Raw genomic sequence first — 26291 nt, 5'->3', positions numbered from 1 at the left:
TAGACAAGCTGGGTTAGAACTGGGTTAACCTGGGACATTAGTTATAAATATAGACAAGCTGGGTTAGAACTGGGTTAACCTGGGACATGAGTTATAAATATAGACAAGCTGGGTTAGAACTGGGTTAACCTGGGACATTAGTTATAAATATAGACAAGCTGGGTTAGAACTGGGTTAACCTGGGACATGAGTTATAAATATAGACAAGCTGGGTTAGAACTGGGTTAACCTGGGACATTAGTTATAAATATAGACAAGCTGGGTTAGAACTGGGTTAACCTGGGACATTAGTTATAAATATAGACAAGCTGGGTTAGAACTGGGTTAACCTGGGACATTAGTTATAAATATAGACAAGCTGGGTTAGAACTGGGTTAACCTGGGACATTAGTTATAAATATAGACAAGCTGGGTTAGAACTGGGTTAACCTGGGACATTAGTTATAAATATAGACAAGCTGGATTAGAACTGGGTTAACCTGGGACATGAGTTATAAATATAGACAACCTGGGTTAGAACTGGGTTAACCTGGGACATGAGTTATAAATATAGACAAGCCCACACACCAGCTGCTCCCAAGGGCTTTATTCCTGCACCAACGGCAACAATGTTGAGCTACAATAGCCTTTGTCAAGTCTGATAAATATCTGGGATGAGAATATCACCCATCACACTCCTCATGGGTTCATAGTTGAAGCTCAATGGCCGATGTCTCTTCCTCAACAAGACACCCAATCCAGGTCCAGGTCTGAACACCCTAGTGGCTGCTGGGTTACTAGTGGTTTGCTGCTCCCACAGGGATATCCTTTAGCTTTAGTTATACAGAAATGCAGTCAATTCGGAAAGTATTCAGACCCCCTTGACTTTTTCCACAGTTTGTTAAGTTACAGCCTTATTCTAAAATGGATTAAATAGTTTTTTCCCCCCTCATCAATCTACCCACAATACCCCATAATGACAAAGCAAAAACAGGTTTTTAGAAAATGTTGCTAATTTATTACAAATACAAACAGAAATATCACATTTACATAAGTATTCAGACCCTTTACTCAGTACTTTGTTGAAGCACCTTTGGGAGTGATTACAGCCTCAAGTCTTCTTGGGTATGACGCTACAAGCTTGGCACACCTGTATTTGGGGAGTTTCTCCCATTCTTCTCTGCAGATCCTCTCAATATCTGTCAGGTTGGATGGGGAGCGTCGCTGCACAGCTATTTTCAGGTCTCTCCAGAGATGTTCGATCGGGTTCAAGTCCGGGCTCTTGCTGGGCCATTCAAGGACATTCAGAGACTTGTCCCGAAGCCACTCCTGTGTTGTCTTGGCTGTGTGCTTAGGGTTGTTGTCCTGTTGGAAGGTGAACCTTCGCCCCAGTCTGAGGTCCTGAGCGCTCTGGAGCAGGTTTTCATCAAAGATCTCTCTGTACTTTGCTCTGTTCATCTTTCCCTCGACCCTGACAAGTCTCCCAGTCCCTGCCACTGAAAAACATCCCCACAGCATGATGCTGCCACCACCATGCTTCACCGTAGGAATGGTGCCAGGTTTCCTCCTGACGTGACGCTTAGCATTCAGGCCAAAGAGTTCAATCTTGGTTTCATCAGACCAGAGAGTCTTGTTTCTCATGGTCTGAGAGTCCTTTAGGTGCCTTTTGGCAAACTCCAAGTGGGCAGTCATGTGCCTTTTACTGAGGAGTGGCTTCCGTCTGGCCACTCTACCATAAAGGCCTAATTGGTGGAGTGCTGCAGAGATAGTTGTCCTTCTGGAAGGTTCTCCCATATCCACAGAGGAACTCTGGAGCTCTGTCAGAGTGACTATCGGGCTCTTGGTCACCTCCCTGACCAAGGCCCTTCTCCCCCGATTGCTCAGTTTGGCCGGGCAGCCAGCTCTAGGAAGTGTCTTGGCGGTTCCAAACTTCTTCCATTTAAGAATGAGGGAGGCCACTGTGTTCTTGGGGACCTTCAATGCTGCAGACATTTGTTGGTACCCTTCCCCAGATCTGTGCCTCGACACAATCCTGTCTCGGAGCTCTACGGACAATTCCTTCGACCTCATGGCTTGGTTTCTGCTCTGACATGCGCTGTCAACTGTGGGACCTTATATAGACAGGTGTGTGCCTTTCTAAATCATGTCCAATCAATTGAATCTACCACAGGTGGACTCCAATCAAGTTGTAGAAACATCTCAAGGATGATCAATGACCTAAGCTCAATTTCAAGTCTCATAGCAAAGGTTCTGAATACTTATGTAAATAAGGTTTCAAAAATGTCTAAAAACCTGTTTATTCTTTGTCATTATGGGGTATTTTGTGGAATGAAGAGGAAAATCTGTAATTTAATCAATTTTAGAAAAAGGCTGTAAAGTAAAAAAAAATTGAAAATTCAAGGGCTCTGAATACTTTCGGAATGCACTGTAAATTAAGGCCTGCATTCAATCTGGTCCGTGTTAGATCCACGTTATAGCATTTAAAGGTATATCCTGATTGAGCCATAGATGCGATCGCAGCAAACGTTGGGTAAAATGCCTTTAAAAGCCACATTGTCGGTTGTCCAGCGCGCTTCTCTATGAATTGAATCCCGGCCTAAAGCTTTATTAGTGTCGTATCGACACAACAGCAGTAAACAATGAGCAGACATTACCGAACATAGCTTGCAGATTATACCAGTCACTTTACCGGTATTTCAGATACATTGTTTCATTCTGTTGATGGTGACTAAACGCTAAGCAGTATTTAGACCTACTTCTACATTTCATCCCCTCCGTTCACTTGAGTAGTATGTGGATACGTCCCAAATGGCACCCTATTCCCTACATAGTGCACTACTTTTGACCAGAGCCCTGTATAGGGAATAGGGTGCCATTTGGGCCACGGTCTGTTTACGTCTACATTTCCCCTCTTCCTCATGTCTGTGTCTGTTGTGACTCCCGTTGCAGCATCACCATGGGACAGCTGTACGAGAAGGAGAAGGACGAGGACGGCTTTTTATACGTGGCGTACAGCGGAGAGAACACCTTCGGTGTCTAGACCCACCTTCATCATCATCATCATCATCATCAGCCTTACTTACGACAGAATACAACACCTGGCCACACCCACCCACCACCCCAACCCTAACGCACACCCCACCCCTGGGAGAAGCCCTGGGAAACCCCCAGAGAAATGAAGTGAAATAAAGAGATTAAGAGAGTGATCAGTTGAGTGAAATGAGTGTCACCAGTCTGTCTAATCTATTCCTGCCCATGTTGTATCAATGCTGTTTACATTCATTTATTAATATGTTTATTATTATTTTTGAAGTTATGTATAGTGATAAAAATAGGAATGACTGTTTTGTTTGTTTGATGTTTTGTGCTTTACTTTAGTTTAGGTGCTCTGAGTTTTTTTTTTTTCATTCGCAAAATGATATTTTTGTTTGAAGTTTCACTTTCAGTTTGGCTGTTATCCTTGAAGATTTATATTTCAAATAATTTTAACTATTTGAACGGTAAGGTAGCTGGATGACCTAACCAATAAAAAATGTGAATAATCCTTGTGTTTTTATTGACCTATACCAGGGTTCTTCCACTTCGGTCCTGGAGATTTTTGATCCAGCCCTAAAGTAACACAGACTATGTTATTACAGCATTATACCAGTTCATAAAGTAACACACAGACTGTTATTACAGCATTATACCAGTTCATAAAGTAACACACAGACTATGTTATTACAGCATTATACCAGTTCATAAAGTAACACACAGACTATGTTATTACAGCATTATACCAGTTCATAAAGTAACACAGACTGTTATTACAGCATTATACCAGTTCATAAAGTAACACACAGACTGTTATTACAGCATTATACCAGTTCATAAAGTAACACACAGACTGTTATTACAGCATTATACCAGTTCATAAAGTAACACACAGACTGTTATTACAGCATTATACCAGTTCATAAAGTAACACACAGACTATGTTATTACAGCATTATACCAGTTCATAAAGTAACACACAGACTGTTATTACAGCATTATACCAGTTCATAAAGTAACACACAGACTGTTATTACAGCATTATACCAGTTCATAAAGTAACACACAGACTGTTATTACAGCATTATACCAGTTCATAAAGTAACACACAGACTGTTATTACAGCATTATACCAGTTCATAAAGTAACACACAGACTATGTTATTACAGCATTATACCAGTTCATAAAGTAACACAGACTATGTTATTACAGCATTATACCAGTTCATAAAGTAACACACAGACTGTTATTACAGCATTATACCAGTTCATAAAGTAACACACAGACTGTTATTACAGCATTATACCAGTTCATAAAGTAACACACAGACTATGTTATTACAGCATTATACCAGTTCATAAAGTAACACACAGACTGTTATTACAGCATTATACCAGTTCGTAAAGTAACACACAGACTATGTTATTACAGCATTATACCAGTTCATAAAGTAACACACAGACTGTTATTACAGCATTATACCAGTTCATAAAGTAACACACAGACTATGTTATTACAGCATTATACCAGTTCATAAAGTAACACACAGACTGTTATTACAGCATTATACCAGTTCATAAAGTAACACACAGACTGTTATTACAGCATTATACCAGTTCATAAAGTAACACACTGACTATGTTATTACAGCATTATACCAGTTCATAAAGTAACACACAGACTGTTATTACAGCATTATACCAGTTCATAAAGTAACAGACTGTTATTACAGCATTATACCAGTTCATAAAGTAACACACAGACTATGTTATTACAGCATTATACCAGTTCATAAAGTAACACACAGACTATGTTATTACAGCATTATACCAGTTCATAAAGTAACACACAGACTATGTTATTACAGCATTATACCAGTTCATAAAGTAACACACAGACTGTGTTATTACAGCATTATACCAGTTCATAAAGTAACACACAGACTGTTATTACAGCATTATACCAGTTCATAAAGTAACACACAGACTATGTTATTACAGCATTATACCAGTTCATAAAGTAACACACAGACTGTTATTACAGCATTATACCAGTTCATAAAGTAACAGACTGTTATTACAGCATTAAACCAGTTCATAAAGTAACACACAGACTGTGTTATTACAGCATTATACCAGTTCATAAAGTAACACACAGACTGTTATTACAGCATTATACCAGTTCATAAAGTAACACACAGACTATGTTATTACAGCATTATACCAGTTCATAAAGTAACACACAGACTGTTATTACAGCATTATACCAGTTCATAAAGTAACAGACTGTTATTACAGCATTAAACCAGTTCATAAAGTAACACACATACTATGTTATTACAGCATTATACCAGTTCATAAAGTAACACACAGACTATGTTATTACAGCATTATACCAGTTCATAAAGTAACACACAGACTGTTATTACAGCATTATACCAGTTCATAAAGTAACACACAGACTGTTATTACAGCATTATACCAGTTCATAAAGTAACACACAGACTGTTATTACAGCATTATACCAGTTCATAAAGTAACACACAGACTATGTTATTACAGCATTATACCAGTTCATAAAGTAACACACAGACTGTTATTACAGCATTATACCAGTTCATAAAGTAACACACAGACTGTTATTACAGCATTATACCAGTTCATAAAGTAACACACAGACTGTTATTACAGCATTATACCAGTTAATAAAGTAACAGACTGTTATTACAGCATTATACCAGTTCATAAAGTAACACAGACTGTTATTACAGCATTATACCAGTTCATAAAGTAACACACAGACTGTTATTACATCATTATACCAGTTCATAAAGTAACACACTGACTGTTATTACAGCATTATACCAGTTCATAAAGTAACACACAGACTGTTATTACAGCATTATACCAGTTCATAAAGTAACACACAGACTGTTATTACAGCATTATACCAGTTCATAAAGTAACAGACTGTTATTACAGCATTATACCAGTTCATAAAGTAACACACAGACTGTTATTACAGCATTATACCAGTTCATAAAGTAACACACAGACTATGTTATTACAGCATTATACCAGTTCATAAAGTAACACACAGACTGTTATTACAGCATTATACCAGTTCATAAAGTAACACACAGACTGTTATTACAGCATTATACCAGTTCATAAAGTAACACACAGACTGTTATTACAGCATTATTCCAGTTCATAAAGTAACACACAGACTATGTTATTACAGCATTATACCAGTTCATAATGTAACATACTGTTATTACAGCATTATACCAGTTCATAAAGTAACACACAGACTGTTATTACAGCATTATACCAATTCATAAAGTAACACACAGACTGTTATTACAGCATTATACCAGTTCATAAAGTAACACACAGACTATGTTATTACAGCATTATACCAGTTCATAAAGTAACACACAGACTGTTATTACAGCATTATACCAATTCATAAAGTAACACACAGACTGTTATTACAGCATTATACCAGTTCATAAAGTAACACACAGACTATGTTATTACAGCATTATACCAGTTCATAAAGTAACACACAGACTGTTATTACAGCATTATACCAGTTCATAATAACAATTAAATGTCTTGGAAGTTAGTTCCGTTTTGCTCCTCTAGATGGGGCCAGTCAGTGTTGATGAGATCGATGAGAGGGATTTGAAAGGGCTTGTGACAGAGATAGTCCATGCACTGAGTGTACAAAACAATAGGAACATTTCACGCTCAACAGTTTTCTGTGTGTATCGAGAATTGTCCACCACCCAAAAGGACATCCAGCCAACTTGACACAACTTGTGGGCAAACATTGGAGTCAACATGGGCCAAGCATCCCTGTAGAACACTTTTGACACTTTGTAGAGTACACGCCCCGATGAATTGAGGCTGTTCTGAGGGCAAAAGGGGGGGGGGGTGCAACTCAATATTAGGAAGGTGTTCCTACTGTTTTGTACACTCAATGTATATTCTCTATACATTGAGAATGCTAAAATGAATATCATAGAGAATTTTTCAGAATACTTGATTTATTTAAAGAACTGCAGATGGACAAAGTGAAAAAAACTATATATATATATATATATATATCAGTATAGTGGAATAGTTATATATACAACCCATCAATCCATCACAATATCATCAAAGTAAATACATTAATTTAATAATATGATCCACTCTTTCACAGGATATGTTTGAAAGCTTCAACGGATTTATAATATATAAAATGTTAAATAGGTTACTGAATAGCTACATGTCAAATATGTTTACAGTTACAGAAAAATAAACAATGAATATATCCTAGACCTAGCACATTACATTGAACCTACTCCATACCAAGCTCAGATAGGGTATTGACATATCTGACTAGGGCTGTGTCCCTAATGACACCCTGTTCCCTTCATAGTGCACAACCAAGGGTTAGGGTGTTAGGAGGGGATGGGGGTTGACGACAATATGGTCGATCTGCTCTCAATCTTGGTCACATGACTCTGGACCCAGGCTTCAGAAGGGTCAACACAAAATGTCTTCCCTTTCTTTGTGGTGAAACTGCAATAGAGTCACAACACATTGTCACTCATGACATCCAGTCTATAATATGAATGCTCCATCTGGTCTAGTACAGTGTAGCCTAGATATAGCCTGGTTCCAGATGTGTTTGTGCTATCATGCCAACTCCTTGTCACTCCTGGTCATGTTAGGCATAACAAGGAGTTGACGTGATAGCACAAACAGATCTGGGACCACGCTAGCCTAGATGTCTAGTTTACTTTAGACTATGCTTACTTACATCAGTGCTTTGCGAGGGCAGCTACTGGAGGTTGCTCTGAGAGAAACCACTTGGTTAAGAGGGATCCTCTGGGTGAAATGCATACAGCATTCAGTTGCCGTTTCCAACGCAATGACAGCTGTAAACAAATGATCATAAACCACAGTTATCATGAAGATCTCCAGGAGCGTATCCAACAGCGTCTTACACAGCACGGCTACTCATCCACTCCCCAACACACACACACACACACACACACACACACACACACACACACACACACACACACGCACACACGCACACACGCACACACACACACACACACACACACACACACACACACACACACACACACACACACACACACACACACACACACCTGCAGACGTGGTATGGAGGGAGCAGAGCAGTCCCAGGAGGAGTAGAGCAGTCAGGGTCTTCATGGTTCAGAGATGGTTGAGATGCTGAAGATTGTGTTGTCTGAGATGGTCACTGATGTTCTGGTCTCTGATGTTCTGGTCTCTGATGTTCTGGTCTCTGATGCTCTGGTCTGGTTCTATGCCTGAGGTCTGATCTGACCTGTCTTTTATACAGAGAGCTGGTCCATCAGACCCATTGACAATTGAGGGGGGAAACTCCCCTCCAACCCTCATTCACTCTGAATATCTTTCTAAGAACCAACATTCTGTTCGTTAGGTTCCTCTTCCTCAATTCTCTGTACCTCTGTTTCCACCAGTATGTTCAATAGCGCTGCTATTTTCTGAAATACGCAGAATACATTTACTGGAGAATTGCATATCAAAGGAAGGCTATTAAAGTGGACTACATACTATGATACATTACATCAAATACAAGAACAATTAAGATTAAATTAAGTTCTCTACATCATAAGCAACTAGTTTTAATTAATACTTGAAATCAACTGTGAATATTTCAACTTTTAAATACAGATGTTAGGATGTGTCCATGTTCATAAAAAACCTACATTGCTGGACTCACAAAGTAGCATACTGTAAACCGTTACATCCTAGTGAAATGAAATCATTGAATAGTTTTCTATCAATGATTCTAAGATTTAGTGTGGTGTGGTTTGTGTCTTCCCTCAGTTTGGAAGGTTGGTGGTTCGATCCCTGGTCGAGTCACAACAACAACAACAACAACAAATAATGGGACCCGATGCCTCTTTGCTTGGAACTCAGCATTAAAGTGGCATTCTGCAGTTGCTATATCCATTTTTGGACATGTAAATAATGATTATATACCCATTGATTAATGAAGAATATAACTTATGAACGCTTCATCAGCATACTTCAACTGCCGTACCCAATCAGAACCCAAAATATAAGCTTTTTTACTCCAATGTTTGTGAACAAAGTAAAGGTAAACAACCACTGTTTAGCCTCAAAACATGTTAAAACTATAATGTTGAGATCATGGATGGTCAGTCCTGGCATTCATAGTTCTATCTATGAATTTGAGAGTGGTTACATTTGTCCAGACCAATCCCTAGCTTTTTACTGAAACAGGGGGAGGGAAATGTTTTGTTATTGTTTCAACTGCTGATTGTCTCTTTAAGGAGATGGGGTAAGGTCCTGCAATAGACTAACATCCTGTCCAGGGGGTGTACTTGTATCCTACATCAAGTAGTATCATGCTACAGAAACAGGTTAACACACGCTACGGGCAGATTTGGCCCGGACAAGACTACTGTAGTCTCTGTAACTCTCCCTACACTCACACCAACTTCACTAGACTACTGTAGTCTCTGTAACTCTCCCCACACTCACACCAACTTCACTAGACTACTGTACTCAATATAACTCTCCCCACACTCACACCAACTTCACTAGACTACTGTAGTCTCTGTAACTCTCCCCACACTCACACCAACTTCACTAGACCACTGTATACTCTGTAACTCTCCCCACACTCACACCAACTTCACTAGACTTCTGTAGTCTCTGTAACTCTCCCCACACTCACACCAACTTCACTAGACTACTGTACTCTCTGTAAATCTCCCCACACTAACACCATCTTCACTAGACTACTTTACTCAATGTAACTCTCCCCAACTATCACCAACTTCACTAGACTACTTTACTCTCTATAATTCTCCCCACACTCACAACAACTTCACTAGACTACTGTACTCAATGTAACTCTCCCCACACTCACACCAACTTCACTAGACTACTGTAGTCCCTGTAACTCTCCCTACACTCACACCAACTTCACTAGACTACTGTAGTCTCTGTAACTCTCCCCACACTCACACCAACTTCACTAGACTACTGTACTCTCTGCAACTCTCCCTACACTCACACCAACTTCACTAGACTACTGTAGTCTCTGTAACTCTCCCCACACTCACACCAACTTCACTAGACTACTGTAGTCTCTGTAACTCTCCCTACACTCTCCCCAACCTCACTAGACTACTGTACTCTCTGTAACTCTTCCCACACTCTCCCCAACCTCACTAGACTGCTGTAGTCTCTATAACTCTCCCCACACTCACACCAACTTCACTAGACTTCTGTAGTCTCTGTAACTCTCCCCACACTCACACCAACTTCACTAGACTACTGTACTCTCTGTAAATCTCCCCACACTAACACCATCTTCACTAGACTACTTTACTCAATGTAACTCTCCCCAACTATCACCAACTTCACTAGACTACTTTACTCTCTGTAATTCTCCCCACACTCACAACAACTTCACTAGACGACTGTACTCAATGTAACTCTCCCCACACTCACACCAACTTCACTAGACTACTGTACTCTCTGTAACTCTCCCTACACTCACACCAACTTCACTAGACTACTGTAGCCTCTGTAACTCTCCCTACACTCACACCAACTTCACTAGACTACTGTAGTCTCTGTAACTCTCCGCACACTCACACCAACCTCACTAGACTACTGTAGTCTCTGTAAATCTCCCCACACTAACACCAACTTCACTAGACTACTTTACTCTCTGTAAATCTCCCCACACTAACACCAACTTCACTAGACTACTTTACTCTCTGTAAATCTCCCTACACTCACACCAACTTCACTAGACTACTTTACTCTCTGTAAATCTCCCCACACTCACACCAACTTCACTAGACTACTGTACTCAATGTAACTCTCCCCACACTCACACCAACTTCACTAGACTACTGTAGTCTCTGTAACTCTCCCTACACTCACACCAACTTCACTAGACTACTGTAGTCTCTGTAACTCTCCTCACACTCACACCAACCTCACTAGACTACTGTAGTCTCTGTAAATCTCCCCACACTCACACTAACTTCACTAGACTACCGTAGTCTCTGGAAATCTCCCCACACTAACACCAACTTCACTAGACTACTGTACTCTCTGTAAATCTCCCCACACTAACACCATCTTCACTAGACTACTTTACTCAATGTAACTCTCCCCAACTATCACCAACTTCAATAGACTACTTTACTCTCTGTAATTCTCCCCACACTCACACCAACTTCACTAGACAACTGTACTCAATGTAACTCTCCCCACACTCACACCAACTTCACTAGACTACTGTAGTCTCTGTAACTCTCCCTACACTCACACCAACTTCACTAGACTACTGTAGTCTCTGTAACTCTCCCCACACTCACACCAACTTCACTAGACTACTTTACTCTCTGTAACTCTCCCTACACTCACACCAACCTCACTTGACTACTGTAGTCTCTGTAACTCTCCGCACACTCACACCAACTTCACTAGACTACTGTAGTCTCTGTAACTCTCCGCACACTCACACCAACTTCACTAGACTACTGTAGTCTCTGTAACTCTCCGCACACTCACACCAACTTCACTAGACTACTGTAGCCTCTGTAACTCTCCCTACACTCACACCAACTTCACTTGACTACTGTAGTCTCTGTAACTCTCCGCACACTCACACCAACTTCACTAGACTACTGTAGTCTCTGTAACTCTCCGCACACTCACACCAACTTCACTAGACTACTTTACTCTCTGTAAATCACCCCACACTAACACCAACTTCACTAGACTACTGTAGTCTCTGTAAATCTCCCCACACTAACACCAACTTCACTAGACTACTTTACTCTCTGTAAATCTCCCCACACTAACATCAACTTCAATAGAGCAAAAGGGTGGGTTGCAACTCAATATTAGGAAGGTGTTCCTAATGTTTTGTACACTCAATGTATATTCTCTATACATTGAGAATGCTAAAATGAATATCATAGAGAATTTTTCAGAATACTTGATTTATTTAAAGAACTGCAGATGGACAAAGTGAAAAAAACAATATATATATATCAGTATAGTAGAATAGTTATATATACAACCCATCAATCCATCACAATATCATCAAAGTAAATACATTAATTTAATAATATGATCCACTCTTTCACAGGATATGTTTGAAAGCTTCAACGGATTTATAACATATAAAATGTTAAATAGGTTACTGAATAGCTACATGTCAAATATGTTTACAGTTACAGAAAATTAAACAATGAATATATTCTAGACCTAGCACATTACATTGAACCTACTCCATACCAAGCTCAGATAGGGTATTGACATGTCTGACTAGGTCTGCGTCCCTAATGACCATGTTCCCTTCATAGTGCACAACCAAGGGTTAGGGTGTTAGGAGGGGATGGCGGTTGACGACATCATGGTCGATCTGCTCTCAATCTTGGTCACATGACTCTGGACCCAGGCTTCAGAAGGGTCAACACAAAATGTCTTCCCTTTCTTTGTGGTGAAACTGCAACAGAGTCACAACACATTGTCACTCATGACATCCAGTCTATAATATGAATGCTCCATCTGGTCTAGTACAGTGTAGCCTAGATATAGCCTGGTTCCAGATGTGTTTGTGCTATCATGCCAACTCCTTGTCACTCCTGGTCATGTTAGACATAACAAGGAGTTGACGTGATAGCACAAACAGATCTGGGACCACGCTAGCCTAGATATCCAGTTTACTTTAGACTATGCTTACTTACATCAGTGCTTTGCGAGGGCAGCTACTGGAGGTTGCTCTGAGAGAAACCACTTGGTTAAGAGGGATCCTCGGGGTGAAATGCATACAGCATTCAGTTGCCGTTTCCAACGCAATGACAGCTGTAAACAAATGATCATAAACCACAGTTATCATGAAGATCTCCAGGAGCGTATCCAACAGCGTCTTACACAGCATGGCTACTCATCCACTCCCCAACACACACACACACACACACACACACACACACACACACACACACACACACACACACACACACACACACACACACACACACACACACACACACACACACACACACACACACACACACACACACACACACACACACACACACACACACACACACACACACACACACACACACACACACACACACACACACACACACACACACACACACACACACACACACACACACACACACACACACACACACACACACACACACCTGCAGACGTGGTATGGAGGGAGCAGAGCACTCCCAGGAGGAGTAGAGCAGTCAGGGTCTTCATGGTTCAGAGATGGTTGAGATGCTGAAGATTGTGTTGTCTGAGATGGTCACTGATGTTCTGGTCTCTGATGTTCTGGTCTCTGATGTTCTGGTCTCTGATGTTCTGGTCACTGTTGTTCTGGTCTCTGATGTTCTGGTCTCTGATGTTCTGGTCTCTGATGCTCTGGTCTCTGATGCTCTGGTCTGGTTCTATGCCTGAGGTCTGATCTGACCTGTCTTTTATACAGAGAGCTGGTCCATCAGACCCATTGACAATTGAGGGGGGAAACTCCCCTCCAACCCTCATTCACTCTGAATATCTTTCTAAGAACCAACATTCTGTTCGTTATGTTCCTCTTCCTCAATTTTCTGTACCTCTGTTTCCTCCAGTATGTTCAATAGTGCTGCTATTTTCTGAAATACGCAGAATACATTTACTGGAGAATTTCATATCAAAGGAAGGCTATTAAAGTGGACTACATACTATGATACATTACATCAAATACAAGAATAATTCAGATTAAATTAAGTTCTCTACATCATAAGCAACTAGTTTTAATTAATACTTGAAATCAACTATGAATATTTCAACTTCACTAGACTACTGTAGTCTCTGTAACTCTCCCAACACTCACACCAACTTCACTAGACTACTGTAGTCTCTGGAATTCTCCCAACACTCACACAAACTTCACTAGACTACTGTAGTCTCTGTAACTCTCCCTACACTAACACCAACTTCACTAGACTACTGTAGTCTCTGTAACTCTCCCCACACTCACACCAACTTCACTAGACTACTGTAGTCTCTGTAACTCTCCGCACACTCACACCAACTTCACTAGACTACTGTAGTCTCTGTAAATCTCCCCACACTAACACCAACTTCACTAGACTACTTTACTCTCTGTAAATCACCCCACACTAACACCAACTTCACTAGACTACTGTAGTCTCTGTAAATCTCCCCACACTAACACCAACTTCACTAGACTACTTTACTCTCTGTAAATCTCCCCACACTAACATCAACTTCACTAGACTACTGTACTCTCTGTAAATCCCCCCACACTAACACCAACTTCACTAGACTACTTTACTATCTGTAACTCTCCCCAACTAACACCAACTTCACTAGACTACTTTACTCTCTGCAATTCTCCCCACACTCACACCAACTTCACTAGACTACTGTACTCAATGTAACTCTCCCCACACTCACACCAACTTCACTAAACTACTGTAGTCTCTGTAACTCTCCCTACACTCTCCCCAACTTCACTAGACTACTGTAGTCTCTATAACTCTCCCCACACTCACACCAACTTCACTAAACTACTGTAGTCTCTATAACTCTCCCCACACTCACAGCAACTTCACTAGACTACTGTAGTCTCTTTAACTCTCCCAACACTCGCACCAGCTTCACTAGACTACTCTAGTCTCTGTAACTCCCCCTACACTCTCCCCAACTTCACTAGACTACTGTAGTCTCTGTAACTCTCCCAACACTCACACCAACTTCACTAGACTACTGTAGTCTCTGTAACTCTCCCAACACTCAAACCAACTTCACTAGACTACTGTAGTCTCTGTAACTCTCCCAACACTCACACCAACTTCACTAGACTACTGTAGTCTCTGTAACTCTCCCAACACTCACACCAACTTCACTAGACTACTGTAGTCTCTGTAACTCTCCCAACACTCACACCAACTTCACTAGACTACTGTAGTCTCTGTAACTCTCCCAACACTCACACCAACTTCACTAGACTACTGTAGTCTCTGTCGCTCTCCCCACACTCACACCAACTTCACTAGACTACTGTACTCTCTGTAACTCTCCCCACACTCACACCAACTTAACTAGACTACTGTAGTCTCTGTAACTCTCCCAACACTCACACCAACTTCACTAGACTACTGTAGTCTCTGTAACTCTCCCAACACTCACACCAACTTCGCTAGACTACTGTAGTCTCTGTAACTCTCCCCACACTCACACCAACTTCACTAGACTACTGTACTCTCTATAACTCTCCCCACACTCACACCAACTTCACTATACTACTGTAGTCTCTATAACTCTCCCCACACTCACAGCAACTTCACTAGACTACTGTAGTCTCTGTAACTCTCCCAACACTCACACCAACTTCACTAGACTACTGTAGTCTCTGTAACTCTCCCAACACTCACAAAAACTTCACTAGACTACTGTAGTCTCTGGAACTCTCCCAACACTCACACCAACTTCACTAGACTACTGTAGTCTCTGGAACTCTCCCAACACTCACACCAACTTCACTAGACTACTGTAGTCTCTGGAATTCTCCCAACACTCACACAAACTTCACTAGACTACTGTAGTCTCTGTAACTCTCCCTACACTCACACCAACTTCACTAGACTACTGTAGTCTCTGTAACTCTCCCCACACTCACACCAACTTCACTAGACTACTGTAGTCTCTGTAACTCTCCGCACACTCACACCAACTTCACTAGACTACTGTAGTCTCTGTAGATCTCCCCACACTAACACCAACTTCACTAGACTACTTTACTCTCTGTAAATCTCCCCACACTCACACCAACTTCACTAAACTACTGTAGTCTCTGTAACTCTCCCTACACTCTCCCCAACTTCACTAAACTACTGTAGTCTCTATAACTCTCCCCACACTCACAGCAACTTCACTAGACTACTGTAGTCTCTTTAACTCTCCCAACACTCGCACCAGCTTCACTAGACTACTCTAGTCTCTGTAACTCTCCCTACACTCTCCCCAACTTCACTAGACTACTGTAGTCTCTGTAACTCTCCCAACACTCACACCAACTTCACTAGACTACTGTAGTCTCTGTAACTCTCCCAACACTCAAACCAACTTCACTAGACTACTGTAGTCTCTGTAACTCTCCCAACACTCACACCAACTTCACTAGACTACTGTAGTCTCTGTAACTCTCCCAACACTCACACCAACTTCACTAGACTACTGTAGTCTCTGTAACTCTCCCAACACTCACACCAACTTCACTAGACTACTGTACTCTCTGTAACTCTCCCAACACTCACACCAACTTCACTAGACTACTGTAGTCTCTGTAACTCTCCCAACACTCACACCAACTTCACTTGTCTACTGTCGTCTCTGTAATTATCCCAACACTCACACCAACTTCACTAGACTACTGTAGTCTCTGTAACTCTCCCCACACTCACACCAACTTCACTAGACTACTGTAGTCTCTGTAACTCTCCCAACACTCACACCAACTTCACTAGACTACTGTAGTCTCTGTAACTCTCCCAACACTCACACCAACTTCACTAGACTACTGTAGTCTCTGTCGCTCTCCCCACACTCACACCAACTTCACTAGACTACTGTACTCTCTGTAACTCTCCCAACACTCACACCAACTTCACTAGACTACTGTAGTCTCTGTAACTCTCCCAACACTCACACCAACTTCACTAGACTACTGTAGTCTCTGTAACTCTCCCAACACTCACACCAACTTCACTAGACTACTGTAGTCTCTGTAACTCTCCCCACACTCACACCAACTTCACTAGACTACTGTAGTCTCTATAACTCTCCCCACACTCACACCAACTTCACTATACTACTGTAGTCTCTATAACTCTCCCCACACTCACAGCAACTTCACTAGACTACTGTAGTCTCTGTAACTCTCCCAACACTCACACCAACTTCACTAGACTACTCTAGTCTCTGTAACTCTCCCAACACTCACAAAAACTTCACTAGACTACTGTAGTCTCTGTAACTCTCCCAACACTCACACCAACTTCACTAGACTACTGTAGTCTCTGGAACTCTCCCAACACTCACACCAACTTCACTAGACTACTGTAGTCTCTGGAACTCTCCCAACACTCACACCAACTTCACTAGACTACTGTAGTCTCTGGAACTCTCCCAACACTCACACCAACTTCACTAGACTACTGTACTCTCTGTAACTCTCCCAACACTCACACCAACTTCACTAGACTACTGTCGTCTCTGTAACTCTCCCAACACTCACACCAACTTCACTAGACTACTGTAGTCTCTGTAACTCTCCCCACACTCACACCAACTTCACTAGACTACTGTAGTCTCTGTAACTCTCCCAACACTCACACCAACTTCACTAGACTACTGTAGTTTCTGTAACTCTCCCAACACTCACACCAACTTCACTAGACTACTGTAGTCTCTGTAACTCTCCCAACACTCACACCAACTTCACTAGACTAATGTAGTCTCTGTAACTCTCCCCACACTCACACAAACTTCACTAGACTACTGTAGTCTCTGTAACTCTCCCCACACTCACACCAACTTCACTAGACTACTGTACTCTCTGTAACTCTCCGAACACTCACACCAACTTCACTAGACTACTGTAGTCTCTGTAACTCTCCCCACACTCACACAAACTTCACTAGACTACTGTAATCTCTGTAACTCTCCCAACACTCACACCAACTTCACTAGACTACTGTAGTCTCTGTAACTCTCCCCACACTCACACCAACTTCACTAGACTACTGTAGTCTCTGTAACTCTCCCCACACTCACACCAACTTCACTAGACTACTGTAGTCTCTGTAACTCTCCCAACACTCACACCAACTTCACACTCAGCAGGAACAGGCTTTAGCTGTATAATTGAAGAAATTCTAGAAAATGTTTCCATCATGTGCTGTTTTCAAAATGAGTTCAAAACTGATGACATAAGACTCCTTGTAGGCCTGTTATACAATCATACTGACTGACCCATCTGGTTATACAATCATACTGACTGACCCATGGATCTCTATCTATATCATTAAATAGGGTTCAGTTGAAGATGCATATTTTGCTGACGCATTCTCTGAACCAAGCATCCTGTTTCAGTTTAGTTCAGAAAGACTCTCACTTCCCCATTCTGTCATTAGAACCTCGTCTGATGCAAATGACTGCAGCTTTTCTAAGAACAAACATTGCTGCACTCTTCTCTCATTCTCTAAATGTTTGTAATAACTTGAAGCCAGAGTTCACAGTACTGCACAGAGTTACTGGTGAAAAGAGGGAGGGACTGACAGTAACTGCACAGGCAAGCAAATGTCAAGTGAATGAATGAATGAATAAATAAATTAACAAATGAACGAATGAATGAATAAATGAGTTGAAACAAACTAAAGTGGTAACATTTGTGCAGTTACCACCCAGCAAACATGACCCCATGACCCCATGTGGGCACCGGCTAGTCCACACCAAGCCTCACATCAAGCCCACACCAGCCCAACGGGCTAGCCCACACAAAGCCCACATCAGCCCAACGGGCTAGCGCAAACCAAGCCCACACCAAGTCCACACCAGCCCAACGGGCTAGCCAACACCAAGCCCACACCAGCCCAACGGGCAAGGCCACACCAAGTCCACATCAAGCCCACATCAGCCCAACGTGCTAGCCCACGTCCCAGCTACTTCATAATGTTAAGGCGGGGGCACATTAGAACATTTTGGCGCATGGCTTGCACACAGTTCTTCTTCTCACCTGCCTTGGGGCCACCTGTCTTGGGGCCACTTGCCTTGGGGCCACTTGCCTTGGGGCCACTTGCCTTGCGGCCACTTGCCTTGGGGCCACTTGCCTTGGGGCCACTTGCCTTGGGGCCACCTGCCTTGGGGCCACCTGTCTTGGGGCCACTTGCCTTGGGGCCACTTGCCTTGGGGCCACCTGCCTTGGGGCCAACTGTCTTGGGGCCACCTGTCTTGGGGCCACCTGTCTTGGGGCCACTTGCCTTGGGGCCACCTGCCTTGGGGCCACCTGTCTTTGGGCCACTTGCCTTGGGGCCACTTGCCTTGGGGCCACCTGCCTTGGGTCCACCTGCCTTGGGGCCACCTGTCTTGGGGCCACCTGTCTTGGGGCCACTTGCCTTGAGGTTATTATCGTGCTGAAAGGTGAATTCATCTCCCAGTGTGTCACGTTCGTTGAGTACAGGATTGGACCAAGGTGCAGCGTGGTACGCGTACATGTTCGTTTATTGAATAAACACAGAACAAAACCAACGAAAGCAACGTAACGTGAAGTTCTAAAGGATAACATCAAACAAGCCAAACACACAGAAACAAGATCCCACAAAACAGGTAGGCAACATGGCTACCTAAGTATGATCCCCAGTCAGAGACAACGATCGACAGCTGCCTCTGATTGGGATCCACACCCGGCCAACATAGAAATAGAACAACATAGAATGGACACCCTGACCAAACCAACTAGAAAAACAGGGCTTTCAAGGTCAGGGCGTGACACAGTGTCTGGTGGAAAGCAGACTGAACCAGGTTTTCCTGTACGATTTTACCTGTGCTTAGCTCCATTCCGTTTCTTTTAAAATCCTGAATAACTCCCCAGTCCTTAACGATTACAAGCATACCCATAACATGATGCAGCCACCACTATGCTTGAAAATATGGAGAGTGGTACTCAGTAATGTGTTGTATTGGATTTGCCCCAAACATAACACTTTGTATTCAGAACAAACAGTTCATTGCTTTACCACTGTTTTTGCAGTATTACTTTAGTGCCTTGTTGCAAACAGGATGCATGTTTTGGAATATTTTTATTCTGTACAGGCTTCCTTCTTTTCACTCTGTTAATTATGTTAGTATTATGGAGTAACTACAATGTTGTTGATCCATCCTCAGTTTTCTCCTATCACAGCCATTAAACTCTGTAACTGGATCCATTTTAACTTAATCAGGCTGTAACACAACAACAACATGTGGAACATGTGAAGGGGAGTGAATACTTTCTGGAGGCACTGTAACTGTGTTGACAGTCATTGATCTACAAGTCATTTTGCATTGCTGAATATCAGTAGCCTGGTCAAGCTGTGTGCTGTGCCCCCGTTTCACACGCTGACCAATGCAAGGTAGACGGCCTGTTCCTGATCCTGTTCCTGTTCCTGTTCCTGATCCTGATCCTGTTCCTGTTCCTGTTCCTGATCCTGATCCTGTTCCTGTTCCTGATCCTGTTCCTGTTCCTGTTCCTGATCCTGATCCTGTTCCTGATCCTGTTCCTGTTCCTGTTCCTGTTCCTGATCCTGTTCCTGTTCCTGTTCCTGTTCCTGATCCTGATCCTGATCCTGTTCCTGTTCCTGTTCCTGATCGTGTTCTTGTTCCTGTTCCTGTTAATGATCCTGATCCTGTTCCTGATCCTGTTCCTGATCCTGTTCCTGTTCCTGTTCCTGATCCTGTTCCTGTTCCTGTTCCTGATCCTGTTCCTGTTCCTGTTCCTGTTCCTGTTCCTGATCCTGATCCTGATCCTGTTCCTGATCCTGTTCCTGTTCCTGATCCTGATCTTGTACATCTGCGCGGCACTTTCAGCATTCAAATGCTAAACTGACTTCCGGGAATATTATCAACAAGCTCTGTCTCATGTCAGAGTTAGACATTCATCCATGTTTCTGAAATGTCAAACGTCAGTGTTTTGTTACTGCGCTATCGTTCTAAATTTAAGTTGTAGGAATTAACTCAAAAATTCTTAAGGTTAGGCATTAAGGTTTAGGATAGGCTTAAAACAAAAAGATAAACAACTTTCTGTCGCTGGATTCGAGCACGCAACCTTTGGAACCAGAGGTAGATGCTTAAGGTATCCCCGTCCACAACACCCTAGCAAAACCAAAGCCTACTTGAAGGTAACGGCGCTCACTGTTGCCCCCCTAACACTATAAACATACAATATGACATGACTCTGTGTCGTCTGTTTCTAGGTAATCGTGGAGAAGGTGTCTGGGTCTCAGATTGTGGACATTGACAAGAGGAAGTATTTGGTGCCCTCTGACATCACGGTGGCCCAGTTCATGTGGATCATCAGGAAACGCATCCAGCTGCCCTCGGAGAAGGCGATCTTCCTCTTCGTTGATAAGACCGTGCCTCAGTCCAGGTCGGATCTCTAAGCACTCAGTGGAAATGGCACCTTAGAAACTATAGAACTTAAAAGGTTTTTTTCCCCCCAGGTTAAATAGATAAAACACTACTTTTAGCCATTGATGTTTTCGGACACTGACCACACAGGGCATATATACTAGAGGCTAGCTTTAACTGGGTTAACCTGGGACATTAGTTATAAATATAGACAAGCTGGGTTAGAACTGGGTTAACCTGGGACATGAGTTATAAATATAGACAAGCTGTGTTAGAACTGGGTTAAACTGGGACATTAGTTATAAATATAGACAAGCTGGGTTAGAACTGGGTTAACCTGGGACATTAGTTATACATATAGACAAGCTGGGTTAGAACTGGGTTAACCTGGGACATTAGTTATAAATATAGACAAGCTGGGTTAGAACTGGGTTAACCTGGGACATTAGTTATAAATATAGACAAGCTGGGTTAGAACTGGGTTAACCTGGGACATTAGTTATACATATAGACAAGCTGGGTTAGAACTGGGTTAACCTGGGACATTAGTTATAAATATAGACAAGCTGGGTTAGAACTGGGTTAACCTGGGACATTAGTTATGAATATAGACAAGCTGGGTTAGAACTGGGTTAACCTGGGACATGAGTTATAAATATAGACAAGCTGGGTTAGAACTGGGTTAACCTGGGACATTAGTTATAAATATAGACAAGCTGGGTTAGAACTGGGTTAACCTGGGACATTAGTTATAAATATAGACAAGCTGGGTTAGAACTGGGTTAACCTGGGACATGAGTTATAAATATAGACAAGCTGGGTTAGAACTGGGTTAACCTGGGACATGAGTTATAAATATAGACAAGCTGGGTTAGAACTGGTTTAACCTGGGACATGAGTTATAAATATAGACAAGCTGGGTTAGAACTGGGTTAACCTGGGACATGAGTTATAAATATAGACAAGCTGGGTTAGAACTGGGTTAACCTGGGACATTAGTTATAAATATAGACAAGCTGGGTTAGAACTGGGTTAACCTGGGACATTAGTTATAAATATAGACAAGCTGGGTTAGAACTGGGTTAACCTGGGACATTAGTTATGAATATAGACAAGCTGGGTTAGAACTGGGTTAACCTGGGACATTAGTTATAAATATAGACAAGCTGGGTTAGAACTGGGTTAACCTGGGACATGAGTTATAAATATAGACAAGCTGGGTTAGAACTGGGTTAACCTGGGACATTAGTTATAAATATAGACAAGCTGGGTTAGAACTGGGTTAACCTGGGACATTAGTTATAAATATAGACAAGCTGGGTTAGAACTGGGTTAACCTGGGACATTAGTTATGAATATAGACAAGCTGGGTTAGAACTGGGTTAACCTGGGACATTAGTTATAAATATAGACAAGCTGGGTTAGAACTGGGTTAACCTGGGACATGAGTTATAAATATAGACAAGCTGGGTTAGAACTGAGTTAACCTGGGACATGAGTTATAAATATAGACAAGCTGGGTTAGAACTGGGTTAACCTGGGACATGAGTTATAAATATAGACAAGCTGGGTTAGAACTGGGTTAACCTGGGACATGAGTTATAAATATAGACAAGCTGGGTTAGAACTGGGTTAACCTGGGACATTAGTTATAAATATAGACAAGCTGGGTTAGAACTGGGTTAACCTGGGACATGAGTTATTAATATAGACAAGCTGGGTTAGAACTGGGTTAACCTGGGACATTAGTTATAAATATAGACAAGCTGGGTTAGAACTGGGTTAACCTGGGACATTAGTTATAAATATAGACAAGCTGGGTTAGAACTGGGTTAACCTGGGACATTAGTTATAAATATAGACAAGCTGGGTTAGAACTGGGTTAACCTGGGACATTAGTTATAAATATAGACAAGCTGGGTTAGAACTGGGTTAACCTGGGACATGAGTTATAAATATAGACAAGCCCACACGCCAGCTGCTCCCAAGGGCTTTATTCCTGCACCAACGGCAACAATGTTGAGCTACTATAGCCTTTGTCAAGTCTGATAAATATCTGGGATGGGAATATCACCCATCACACTCCTCATGGGTTCATAGTTGAAGCTCAGCGCCCGATGTCTCTTCCTCAACAAGACACCCAATCCAGGTCCAGGTCTGAACACCCTAGTGGCTGCTGGGTTACTAGTGGTTTGCTGCTCCCACAGGGATATCCTTCAGCTTTAGTTATGCAGAAATGCAGTCAATTCGGAAAGTATTCAGACCCCCTTGACTTTTTCCACAGTTTGTTACGTTACAGCCTTATTCTAAAATGGATTAAATAGTTTTTTTCCCCCTCATCAATCTACCCACAATACCCCATAATGACAAAGCAAAAACAGGTTTTTAGAAAATGTTGCTAATTTATTACAAATACAAACAGAAATATCACATTTACATAAGTATTCAGACCCTTTACTCAGTACTTTGTTGAAGCACCTTTGGGAGTGATTACAGCCTCAATTCTTCTTGGGTATGATGCTACAAGCTTGGCACACCTGTATTTGGGGAGTTTCTCCCATTCTTCTCTGCAGATCCTCTAAATATCTGTCAGGTTGGATGGGGAGCGTCGCTGCACAGCTATTTTCAGGTCTCTCCAGAGATGTTCGATCAGGTTCAAGTCCGGCTCTGGCTGGGCCACTCAAGGACATTCAGAGACTTGTCCCGAAGCCACTCCTGTGTTGTCTTGGCTGTGTGCTTAGGGTTGTTGTCCTGTTGGAAGGTGAACCTTCGCCCCAGTCTGAGGTCCTGAGCGCTCTGGAGCAGGTTTTCATCAAAGATCTCTCTGTACTTTGCTCTGTTCATCTTTCCCTCGACCATGACAAGTCTCCCAGTCCCTGCCACTGAAAAACATCCCCACAGCATGATGCTGCCACCACCATGCTTCACCGTAGGAATGGTGCCAGGTTTCCTCCAGATGTGACGCTTAGCATTCAGGCCAAATAGTTCAATCTTGGTTTCATCAGACCAGAGAGTCTTGTTTCTCATGGTCTGAGAGTCCTTTAGGTGCCTTTTGGCAAACTCCAAGTGGGCAGTCATGTGCCTTTTACTGAGGAGTGGCTTCCATCCGGCCCCTCTACCATAAAGGCCTAATTGGTGGAGTGCTGCAGAGATAGTTGTCCTTCTGGAAGGTTCTCCCATCTCCACAGAGGAACTCTGGAGCTCTGTCAGAGTGACCATCGGGCTCTTGGTCACCTCCCTGACCAAGGCCCTTCTCCCCCGATTGCTCAGTTTGGCCGGGCAGCCAGCTCTAGGAAGTGTCTTGGCGGTTCCAAACTTCTTCCATTTAAGAATGAGGGAGGCCACTGTGTTCTTGGGGACCTTCAATGCTACAGACATTTGTTGGTACCCTTCCCCAGATCTGTGCCTCGACACAATCCTGTCTCGGAGCTCTACGGACAATTCCTTCGACCTCATGGCTTGGTTTCTGCTCTGACATGCACTGTCAACTGTGGGACCTTATATAGACAGGTGTGTGCCTTTCTAAATCATGTCCAATCAATTGAATTTACCACAGGTGGACTCCAATCAAGTTGTAGAAACATCTCAAGGATGATCAATGACCTAAGCTCAATTTCAAGTCTCATAGCAAAGGTTCTGAATACTTATGTAAATAAGGTTTTAAAAATGTCTAAAAACCTGTTTATTCTTTGTCATTATGGGGTATTTTGTGGAATGTAATTTATGGGGTAAAATCTGTAATTTAATCCATTTTAGAAAAAGGCTGTAAAGTAAAAAAAAATGTAAAAGTCAAGGGCTCTGAATACTTTCGGAATGCACTGTAAATGAAGGCCTGCATTCAATCTGGTCCGTGTTAGATCCACGTTATAGCATTTAAAGGTATATCCTGATTGAGCCATAAATGCGATCGCAGCAAACGTTGGGTAAAATGCCTTTAAAAGCCACATTGTCGGTTGTCCAGCGCGCTGCTCTATGAATTGAATCCCGGCCTAAAGCTTTATTAGTGTCGTATCGACACAACAGCAGTAAACAATGAGCAGACATTACCGAACATAGCTTGCAGATTATACCAGTCACTTTACCGGTATTTCAGATACATTGTTTCATTCTGTTGATGGTGACTAAACGCTAAGCAGTATTTAGACCTACTTCTACATTTCATCCCCTCCGTTCACTTGAGTAGTATGTGGATACGTCCCAAATGGCACCCTATTCCCTACATAGTACACTACTTTTGACCAGAGCCCTGTATAGGGAATAGGGTGCCAATTTGGGCCACGGTCTGTTTACGTCTACATTTCCCTCTTCCTCATGTCTGTCTGTTGCAGCATCACCATGGGACAGCTGTACGAGAAGGAGAAGGACGAGGACGGCTTTTTATACGTGGCGTACAGCGGAGAGAACACCTTCGGTGTCTAGACCCACCTTCATCATCATCATCATCATCATCAGCCTTACTTACGACAGACTACAACACCTGGCCACACCCACCCACACACCCCAACCCTAACTCACACCCCACCCCTGGGAGAAGCCCTGGGAAACCCCAGAGAAATGAAGTGAAATAAAGAGAATAAGAGAGTGATCAGTTGAGTGAAATGAGTGTCACCAGTCTGTCTAATCTATTCCTGCCCATGTTGTATCAATGCTGTTTACATTCATTTATTAATATGTTTATTATTATTTTTGAAGTTATGTATAGTGATAAAAATAAGGAATGACTGTTTTGTTTGTTTGATGTTTTGTGCTTTACTTTAGTTTAGGTGCTTGGAGGTTGTTTTTTTCATTCGCGAAATGATATTTTTGTTTGAAGTTTCACTTTCAGTTTGGCTGTTATCCTTGAAGATTTATATTTCAAATAATTTTAACTATTTGAACGGTAAGGTAGCTGGATGACCTAACCAATAAAAAATGTGAATAATCCTTGTGTTTTTATTGACCTATACCAGGGTTCTTCCACTTCGGTCCTGGAGATTTTTGATCCAGCCCTAAAGTAACACAGACTGTTATTACAG

The 26291-nt window shown here is 42.1% G+C and overlaps 1 protein-coding gene across 1 annotated transcript; it reads left to right on the top strand.

The window, feature by feature from the left end:
- Positions 1-13374: 13374 nt before the first annotated feature.
- LOC311114752 (gamma-aminobutyric acid receptor-associated protein-like 2) lies at positions 13375-26197 on the top strand (the record flags this gene model as incomplete). Its single annotated transcript, XM_084189988.1, has 3 exons — positions 13375-13545; positions 21123-21295; positions 25605-26197. The coding sequence occupies 3 exons, from the start codon at positions 13375-13377 to the stop codon at positions 25693-25695; spliced, it is 435 nt and encodes a 144-aa protein (XP_084046114.1). The 3' UTR covers positions 25696-26197.
- Positions 26198-26291: the final 94 nt, after the last annotated feature.

Source organism: Coregonus lavaretus (genome assembly GCF_964263955.1).
Source record: "Coregonus lavaretus genome assembly, contig: HAP1_SCAFFOLD_659, whole genome shotgun sequence".
In the NCBI taxonomy this organism is placed as follows: Eukaryota; Metazoa; Chordata; class Actinopteri; order Salmoniformes; family Salmonidae; genus Coregonus; species Coregonus lavaretus.
The sequence above is the reverse complement of the archived record's forward strand: the minus strand, read 5'-3'. Positions and strand labels throughout refer to the sequence as shown.